Source organism: Zophobas morio, unplaced genomic scaffold (assembly GCF_036711695.1).
Source record: "Zophobas morio isolate AGI-343-1 ecotype UQ-CSIRO unplaced genomic scaffold, CSIRO_AGI_Zmor_V1 ptg000024l, whole genome shotgun sequence".
NCBI lineage: Eukaryota > Metazoa > Arthropoda > Insecta > Coleoptera > Tenebrionidae > Zophobas > Zophobas morio.
This window is the reverse complement of record NW_026972129.1, coordinates 10254138-10264890: the sequence shown is the minus strand read 5'-3', so window position 1 is coordinate 10264890 and position 10753 is coordinate 10254138. Positions and strand designations below refer to the sequence as shown.

The 10753-nt window shown below is 33.0% G+C and overlaps 1 protein-coding gene across 1 annotated transcript; it reads left to right on the top strand.

The window, feature by feature from the left end:
• The first annotated feature begins 5959 nt into the window (after positions 1-5959).
• LOC135134954 (probable cytochrome P450 305a1) lies at positions 5960-10753 on the top strand. Its single transcript, XM_064063862.1, has 6 exons — positions 5960-6140; positions 8695-8949; positions 9006-9521; positions 9572-9752; positions 9813-10072; positions 10284-10753. The coding sequence occupies exons 1-6, from the start codon at positions 6053-6055 to the stop codon at positions 10463-10465; spliced, it is 1482 nt and encodes a 493-aa protein (XP_063919932.1). The 5' UTR covers positions 5960-6052; the 3' UTR covers positions 10466-10753.

The window sequence follows — 10753 nt, the reverse complement described above, 5'->3', positions numbered from 1 at the left end:
CGAGTTCAACTGTGTGTGTTGTTGGTTGCCTACATGCGGCGCAACTAATAGGGTGCAAACCATAGGGCGAACACTAAATATTTTTTTCTGACACAAGGAAGCATTTCCACAACTTTTGAAGGTAAGGAACGTAATCAGGGGGTCCTGTAGAAGAGTTCTGTGCAAACAGTTTGTGCGAAATTGAGAAGTGCTCTTTGTAAAATTTGACCAAAATCTGAATTAAAGTAACTGGATGCAAATACACAAGTTATTATGGCCGTGTGGCGTCAAATTTAAAGTTACGGCAGTTAACAGGAGCACAACAAAAATACGCCGTCGGTTACGATTGATTATCGTTAAACAAAGGCTTCCCCCCTTTTATTAATTACCAAACCAGCTAATTTAAACCTAGCTACTTACAACGTCCTTTCACCATGCATCCACTACACCGAACCGAAAGTACCGAAACATAATGACTCACGCTTTCAACATGCCACTCTGTCCTACCAAGCCGCCCTGTGACTAAACATGCAGAACTAATCCCTAAGCGCTATGTGCATATTTGGTTGCCTATGTTTAACGATTTTTTTTGATGAATTTTTTTTTTCAAGTTCAAATTATTCAAATGTGATTTCGCACCACTGTTAATTAATTTCAGCGCGAAAGTTTTGATTTAAATTCGGTCACCATAACAGTAATCACCTTTCCTCTTGGGGGCGAGATTGTAGTTACCTGCGCCGTCTATTCCACAGTGTGTTGAATAGTAAAAGAGACCATTGTGATTACTGAAAGCAGTTAATTAGTTATGAGTATAAATTAATTACGAACTCAAATTGTGATCACTGTTTTTTTTTTGTATAATGTGCTTTATCACCCCAGATAGGGGACCGAAATTTCACTGAATAACAGACTTGTTTGGCTTTCAGAAACTCAACACTCAACCTGGAGTGGCATCGGGTAGTTCGTATCGATTCTCAGGGGCAGCTCTCTATCAGTGCTCTGCAAAAGGTCTAGGCGGCGTCCAGGACATCTCCTTCGCTGATTCCGTTTCCTCATCTGGAGCTAGAGCTCTGTTGTGGGGTACGTTCGTCGTGTCAGTTGGTTGAGGTGCTCTCGTTTATACCATTAGTCTCTCGGGGGACCCCCCTTCCACTTGAAGGTGTATTCCAGTCGTGTCCTAATTTACAGCTGATCAACTGATCAACAAGTAGTTTGAGTTGGGTATAGAATTAAACAAATCTGAGAAAATTTTTTTGGGCTGCTATGTCACTTCTAAGCGCCCAAGGAAGTTTGCTTCTGACATTTTATTAATAATAATAATCAATAACAAATTTTGATGCAAATTAAATGCCATAATTGTCAACTTTACAACTGCTAACTTTACAAGACAGCGCAGTAGATTGCCTACTCTATCGTCAGTTACAATCGAAACTTGCGTACTCGCCTTTTCATTTCAATGAAGAAGAAAAAGAGATGTCCATGCGGACAGTTTTCTGATTTGTTTTCAACTTAGCACATGCTATTTTTTTAATCAACATTAACGAAATGAACGAGTTGAAGTTCATCGATCCATTGTACCACTAAGGGGAATTTTAGGGCCATTTATCCAGCCAACCAAAACCTTCAGTTCCTTGTAATAGGGATGAGAATTTGGTACCAGGTACTTCTACCGCATTTGTTCTCGGCTGGTGGCAGGCTTTGGGGTGGCTAGGAGTGCGAGGAAGCCAGGAGGATACGCGAGCGGGGGGATATTTGTGATATTGTTAACCCGCATTAGTGTTGAACTGGGGGGGGGGGGGGGGGTTTAGTGAGAAGCTTCTTAATGGTGGTTTTTCCTTCGGGGAAAGTCTTAAAGCCTTCCGGTGGGGTAGGCCGGAGTACGGACTCCTAGGACTTTCATGTCCTGGCACTCCATGAAGGTGTGGATATCGTGGCCGTAAGCAGCCTACTCTCAAGGTACGGTGTATGCGGAAGCCGTGATTCGCGTAACAACGAAACCGTGATCTATGATTTGGCTTCCCGACCCATACTTTCATTTTGTTCATATTTAAATCTACCGCCATACCATCTAATGACTTGTATATTGCCATTCAGTTACTTTTATGACGACTGCTTTCTTTCTTTGGGTTGATTTGTATAACATTTGATTTTGAAAGCTGGATAGGTTTTTTGAAGCTGGGAAATAATAAGTGGTATATGGTTTATGATACTGTTAGCAATCGGTTCAAGAATTTAAATTTGGCGCCTTGGTGGAAGTGGTGATACTGCGAGCCGCTGCCTGTCCACGTCGCTAGAGTGTGAGGCAGTCGAGAATGCGCGCAGGCCTGGGATTCACCTGCTGCTCGACTATTGCGCTTGTGTTTAGCTGTTTCGCTAATGTTTTGTTTTTTTATTATTTTTTTGAAAATTAATCGCTTAAAATACAATGCTTACGATAACTTAAAAAACGTTGCGAGATTTCCAACCATTCGGTTTTCCGCTTCCAAAATTAAATTGTAATATGTTGTTACACAATTTTGATTTTTTTGTGTTAAAACTCAACACGGATTCATAAACCACAAGTGCATGAGTATGTTATTTTATAAAATTAAATAACATTTACTATTGTAAAATTTGTAGATGACGTAATCCCATTGTTGGACATATTTTGGTTAGCTTTTTACCCTCTATCTACACAATATTCCTGAGATGTATATATAAAATTTGGGAACAATCGATCCAGCAATTACGAAGATTATCTGTCTATTAAAAATCGACACAGACAACAGCGACAGGCGGCTGAGAGACAGACAGAAACGGGATATGTTTTCGTAGTAGGTTATGAAAAGTCAAAAAAACATAAAAGTAGCCAGTTGTCGGATGAGCTCTATTACAATACTTCTTTAGGTTAGGTTTGATAAGTGAAAATATGAAGTCCTTGGTGGATCGAACGCTGAGACTTTCAACATGTAAGACAAAAACATCTATCACTGAACTATACGTTGCGCCGTCTGAAATTTGCATATTATGATGTTATTAAAACTGGTAACCACTAATCTAAGAATCAAATAAGATGTGACCTACTCTACTCTGATATAGTATATTTAGTACTACTGATTATTATTGGTTTAATTGTGTACAAAATCTTTTGGAATGGAGAAAATCTTCAGGTTGTGAAAATTTAGTTTTTGGAACGGTTTCATTCTCCAGCGTTGTATCATGGAGAATAAAACGGTTCCAAAATAAAAACTTTCACGTGATTATTAATTTGTTCCAATTTAAACATTTTAGATTCTTAATTAAACAATTTAAAATTATATCTACATTTGCATTATCTAAAGACAAGTTTCAAACATTGTTAAAATTTAACATTACCTACCTTTATTTTCATTTTCACAACTGGAAGCATTTTGAAATTTTGTTTTGATACGTTGGTCTTAAATTTTTTGTGTTAGGGACGGTAGTTTCAGCGAGAAGCATTTTTTAGTTTGTCTCTTGATTAGAATGGTGTCAGTTTTGTTGGCTGTAGTGTTGTGTATAAGTATTGTTCGGTTCTAGTATAACTTGAAGTCCGTGTCTCAGAAAAGTGGCGTGAAGTGTGAATGTAATAGGGCGCTTACGGTGGATCACCTGCAGCTCGGTTGTCAGTGTTTTATGAATCCTGATGATGACGATGATTTATATTATTATTATTATTATTATTAATATTAATATTAATATTATTATTATTTAATCCGAACTATAAGTTTGATGTATACAAGACGTTTCAAATAAAATATCGATATTTATAGCATAACATTCGGCGAAAAGGAAAATTGCACAATAAATAGGATATTATTGAATTATTATTAATTAAGGTCAGATGAGTCAACTTTTTACTAGATAACGTCACAAAGGTTAAATTAATAGCCTGCCTTTTTTAAAATTCATAAGAAAATATATTGTTTTGATAGAGATATTTATTATAATTTTTTGTAAATGTATGTGTGCAACACCAAGTTTTTACGTAAACTGATTATAAAATTGTGTTAATTGTGCAATTATTCACGTTTTGGCCCATTTAGTTAAAAATAAATACCATGTTTTTGTAAAGAAAATAAAAAAAAAGTATCAAAAAAAGTGTTCTGTTTCTATTATCAATTAAATAAAACACTTCGTAGAGACCGTAGAGTTCTGTTGTAAAGTAATGTTTTTACATAGATTTTTCTGAATAGTGATTATTTACAAAGACGGCACTGAGTCACTGAGTTGTCGTATATTACACGTTGAATTTGTTACTCACCAAGAGTAAGCTAAGGAAGTATTGTATCGTAAAACGTATCTTCTAAAGTTACATGGTAGCAATACAGTTCTTGACAGCTACTAATAGGGTGCTTTAAAGAGGCGTCCGTTACTCCCATAAATCATTTTCATGCATTCAAAAATTGAAGGGCTAAAAGATCCGGCTTCAGCTTTGTGCAAATGTTCTTATTTTTTTTTACCCGGAACTCAAACAGCCGGATCTACAGAAAAGTACAATTAAGTGAATACATCTTAATGGAATAAGTTGACTTTTACACAAAAGAACCGATTTTCCTGCTTGCTGCCATTTAAATTTATATTTAGACGATATGTTTTACTATAACAGGGTGCACCCGACGAATGGCTACTAAATGTTTTCTCGACGTTTCATGACCCCAACGTTACGAAAAAGAGATCTCCCGTTTTCGTCTGTCTGTCGTCTCTGTCGATTTTTACTAGACAGATAATCTCCGAAACTACTGGACCGATTATTGTCAAATTGTATATGTATGTTGAGAGTATTGTGTAGAAAGCGCTAATCAAAATTTGCCTGATTATTCCCACCACCCCCCATTGGTGACGTCATCTGCAAACATAGTAAATTTTATTTAAATTTTATAAAGTAACATACTCCTGAACTTGTAGTTTGTGAATTCGTGTTCAGTTTTACCATAGACATCCAGATTAAAAAAAAATCAAATCTCTATTACATTTTGCAACTTAATTTTGAAACTACAAAACCGAATACTCTGAAATCTTGCAAACATTTTAAGGTTATCGAGGTATACAGGGTGTTTCACCTACGACTTTCAGTGCTTATATCTCATTTATTTTTTGGTCGATTTTTTTTAAATTTTGTATTTTAAGGATGTAGATTCCTTTTTATGTCAAAAATTGTTGTTGTAATCTTTAATTTTAAATACATATATGTATTATTTCACGTGAGGTAGCTGAAAGTTAGAAGAAAATCAAGTGTTACGTTGAAATAAAGTAGTCTGTGTCTTCTTTTGGAAGTAACAGTGTAGTGAACTGTCATAACGTGCAATACTGGTCAGTTTTTTTTTAAGATCTAATCTAAATTTGATTGTTTAAAACTAATTGCAGCAGTTAAAAACTGTAAATTTATTAATGTTAAAATTTAATAAACCAGAAAAATAAATTATCAAATAAAGTTAAAAAAAATTACTTTTAATCACCTGTCTTGTAATAAACAAAAACTGTAGCACTTTGAACTATCACTTATTATGTTAATTTAATTATACATTATTCTTAGTTTATATAAGAGATACACCAAATAATACTGCACTTTTTTTGTTTACAGTTTGTTGTGTTATATGTGATTCTGCTTTGTTTCAAGGGGGGCAGATTTCAAGGCTATCAAGTGTTTTAAATGAGATTGTGTACTATATCTTAAGAAGTCGTAACAATGATGAATATAAAAAACTAGTTGTCGGAGTAAAAAAGGAAATCTTAGTTTTTTGTGATGTTAGTGGTTACCATGATGTACTTAACAATTCAAATCCAGCTTTTTGTTAACGAGAAAAAAATATTTACATATCAAACAACAGTAAATTTAAACTAATTTAGGAATTTGAGCTTAACAAGCAGTGTTTGCATATCAATGTATATTCTTATCACTCTAATTTTTTAATAAATTATCAAGAATATTTCAGTCTTTCCCTCTCTACACCCGACGCCTGCGACAACTAAGTAAACAAGTACAACTAGTTGATAATTTCAGTTTGCAAATATTTCAGTAGTGATTGTTGGTAACCGTTCATAACTTTTATTTCAGTGCTGTAAAAGCATAGACATGTTTTTCATAGCAATATTGATTACAGTTGTATCACTAGTACTTTATTTGGCGAAGCAAATGCAAAAACCTCCGAATTTTCCTCCAGGTAAATTTAAATTTGAATATTTAGTTATCACTCGTGAGTGTAGGTCGATATTCAAACGCTTGTTAGAAAAACTGGAACAATTACTAAATGTTGTATGACTGATTAAATGCTTACTTATCGAATTCAGGAACAACTTTAGGAGTTTCGAATGAATGTTTGTGCAAAAATATATTTAATTTAACGTGTGTCTTAAAAAAAGGGAGTTGGTGTAGCCAAAGTAAAATAACATATTCGCATACACGTCTAAAAATGTTAAATTCACTAGCTAGAAAAAAGAATTGTGTACGCTGCTATTAAGTGTAACAATCTGTAATTCTTTCTCATGTCAATGTTTTTCCTTATTACATTAAAATTACAATTCATTATTAAATGAAGCCTTGTTACCATAAGTGCGTTTTAAATTTCATATAGACATTTTGCTATTTTCTGACGAGATAGTGTAATCTCTTGTAAAATATCTCAAGTGCTAAATTTCAAAACACAATAATTTTAGGATAATTTACTTACATTTAATGTAGCACACAATTCATGTTTAGCAGTGCTTTTATTCGAGATGTTATTATCAATCTGAAAAACACCAAATTCTTGTAAGATTATATTCACAAGTTTATCTGAAATTTTATTTTAATATGAAAGTAACGCTACGTTACTCGATTTTTTATTCTTATATACACTGACCGGCAAAAAAAACCGGCCACCCTGAAAAATTTCGCAAAACCCCTTTAAAAATTATTAATTTACTGGTGATCGTTATTTAATTAAAGAGACATTCACTATTGACACATGATGTACAAATTAGCAAAAAAAAGAAGACAAATAAACGCAGAATTAAATTTTATTTAACAAAATAACAGAAACAGACCAAGTACGATCTTTTCTTAAAAAAAAAACAATGAAGGAGGCTGTTTTTGTAAACAGTGTTTTTCATCATTTGATTATAAGTTTGGCAATTAATAAACGTTTTCAGGCGAAAACAATTCCATTAACTCTGTTATTTTGTTCAATTAAATTTAATACTGCGTTTATGTATCTTTTTTTTTTGCTAATTTATACATCATCTGTCAATAGTGAATAGTTCTTTAATAAAATAACGATCACTAGTAAAATTAATAAAGTTTAAAGTTTGGTTTTGCGAAATTTTTCAGGGAGGCCGGTTTTTTGCCGGTCAGTGTATTTAGTAAGAAATATAGTTATTCGCAGTTAAAATATTTAACACACAAGATTCACAACAGTGCATGGAGATTTTTTTATATTTTGAATTTTTATAGACGACATTAGTTCCCAAATATTTGCCTAAAGTAAAGAATGATTTTTCACGCACTATACACCGAGAGAGCAATAAAAACACGATCAAAGACAGCCTTTGATAATTGAAAATTTGTCTTCGATCGTTACATTTTCAAGTCAAACTTCTCCAGCCATTATCTGCTACTAAAATGTTATTTCGTTATAAAATTAAACGATCAATTTTCAATCAACAAGATTCTCTTGTTTATTACCTCGACCTTTATTATCAGTAGAATTATTAGAATTACATTATTAAATTAAAAATCTTTTGAATCAAAAACAAAAATAAGAAGCTTTTAGTTGTAGGCAACTGCATGTCTCGTATTAGTAATTTTTATTTTCGACAAATATTTAGTGCCTCAAAATGGCTATTAAGTTTTGACATATAGTACTATTTTATACTTATACAGGACTTGTTTAGTGAATTTTGTAATAATAAATGTTGTTGAGATTTGGTCCATTAGGAGATGAAAAACAATTTTGGATAAGTATATTACATTATATTTTGTTTGTTTGTTAATATAAATAGGTAGATACACTTTTTTACATTGGGGTGGAAAAATAAATTGAATTTTTCCCAGTCCAGTGACCAAATATTAAAAAAACGGTGTTAAAGTTACTAATATATATTTTGAAGATTATTAAATCTAAATATTATCCAATATCATAACAGTTCTAAGAAGGACTTTTAGCAAAATAATAAAATGCGACCTACTAGTTAAAACTTTGTCAGTTAAATTTATTAATAAGTTAAAAAATATCCTGATTAGTTATAATGGGCTACAAAGGTTACTTTGATAAATTTATATCTGAAGACAAAAACATAAAACAAATAGATGTTAATAAATTTGAGCTTGTGGTGGGACAATATATTCTCCCCATATACCCGGTGGGTTCGAATCGCACTCCGACTGCGACATTTTTCCTCGCGTTTCACAAACATAAAGTGCTGATCAATCATAAAAGAAATTTGGCAGAGTCTATTTAGATTGGCTTAAAACTGTAAACGTTTGTTATTTGAATTACAGATTGGTTTTTTAAATCATTCAAGTTCTTCATTAATCGATACAAGTTCAAAGCAATCATTCCTTTGTTTCCCAGTCAGCATTTCTCTACCGAGTATCCTTGTTTGTATATTTTTAAAACATTTGTTTACAAAATTTGATTTTGTTTTATTTAAAGCAGTTATCACATCACGGAATTTCCTTATTTATGTAATTATGCGATAATACAAATATCAAATAACGTGAAGTTTGCTTCCATTTAGGACCTGTTTGGTTACCTTTCGTTGGAAGTCTGTATGAACTGAAAAGATTATCTAAACTTTTGGGAGGTCAGCACCACGCTTTACAAGCATTAGCGCAGAAATATAAAACGGATGTATTGGGATTGAAATTAGGAAATGAACATGTGGTTACTGTCTTTTCGTACCCTTTCGTTAGAGAAGTGTTAACGAATGATGTATACGATGGAAGACCTGACAATTTCTTCTTGAAATTACGCTGTTTGGGAAAAAAGAACGGTGGGTTTATCTGTACAACTGTTACTCTAATTACACAAGAAAGATTTATGTTCTAGGTATCACCTGCACTGAAGGCGAGACTTGGAGCAGTCAAAGAAATTTCGTAAATCGTCATTTAAGAAACCTGGGCTTCGGTAAAAAACCAATGGAAGTAATGATACGTGATGAAATTGCTGAAGTTTTGAGTATTTTGCAGTCCAATGGATGTAATGTTTCTGTTGATAAATTTTTAGCACCTAGTATTTTGAACGTTATATGGGTGCTAATAACAGGTGAACGAATTCCGAGAGAAGACAGTCTTTTGAAAGAGTTGTTAGATTTGTTTCATATTAGATCGCGAGCGTTTGATATGACCGGTGGAACACTTTCCCAGTATCCGTGGTTGAGACATATTGTGCCCGAATGGAGCGGTTACAATTTAATACAAAAAGTAAACACTAATATGAAAGACTTTTTCATGAAAATTATTCGCGAGCATCAACAAACTTGGGAAGAAGGGAAAAATGAGGATTTGATATATCGGTATATTTCCGAAATGCAACTGAACAATAAAAATGGCGAAGATTTTAACGGTAACACTTTATAAAGAAAAAACACTAAACGTAATTGTCTTTTTTTCCAGAGGATCAATTAGTAATGATTTGTTTAGATTTATTTATTGCGGGTGCTCAAACTACTAGTGGAACCCTAGATTTTGCCTTTCTTTTGATGGTGATGTATCCCGATGTGCAAAAAAGAGTTCAAGAGGAAATTGATAAATATTTTGGAAAAAATTGGGTCATTGAATATGCAGACAGACATAAGTGTGTTTTATAAAATTTGCACTAGTTACTTAAACAAAAATGTGTGATTATTTTTTAAAGGGCTCCATACGTGGAAGCAGTGTTATTAGAAGTGATGAGATTTCGCCACGTACTTCCAATTATTGGACCACGACGAGTAATGCATGACACAGTTCTAGGCGAATACGTTCTACCAAAAGATACTACAATTTTAATAAGCTTGTATTCCGTTCACAATTCTTCAAAATATTGGAAAAATTCAGAGAGCTTCATGCCAGAAAGGTTTTTAGATGAGAATGGCTCATTGATTGCAAACGAAAAACTTATACCATTTGGACTAGGTAGCTAAACTTGAAGAGTAATAGTAATAATATTCCACTCCACACTAAATAACTTCCCAGAAACTTTAAAACTCCTATACAGTTCAAAAATCATGAAGATTATAAATGAATCGGATCTTGTAAATATTTCAACAAAGTTTTTGAAAAAGTGTATTGATTTGGAATGGATCACAGATGTATTTACTTTTGTTGCTTAAGTGTTTTGTTACAGGGCGCAGACGTTGCCTTGGAGAAATTTTGGCTAAAACTGCAATTTTTATGTTTTTTGTTGAGATCTTGAGGAAATATACGGTCACTCTTTCTCCTGATTCAGAAGCACCTACCGCAAGATGTTTACCTGGAATCACTTTATCACCTGTACATTACTCTGCCAAATTTGTAGAAAGATCTTAAAGCAAATTTTACAGAACGTTTAACTGAATTTTAGTTTTATATAGGTTTAAGTAGCCACGGGATAGTTATTATCATGAGATTTATCATTTTTTCCAAATAATGCGATTAAGCAATAATTTAAAATAGCAGTAGGTATAGGTTTTTTAAGTAATCTTATCTGATTTGTCTCATAAACAGAAGAGATGTTCTAAAAGACTCGTTGGCCCACGAGGTTACTTATTCTATAACTATGATAGAAGTATGTATAATAGACTCCAGTTTTTAATAAATGTTACATTATGTGTATAA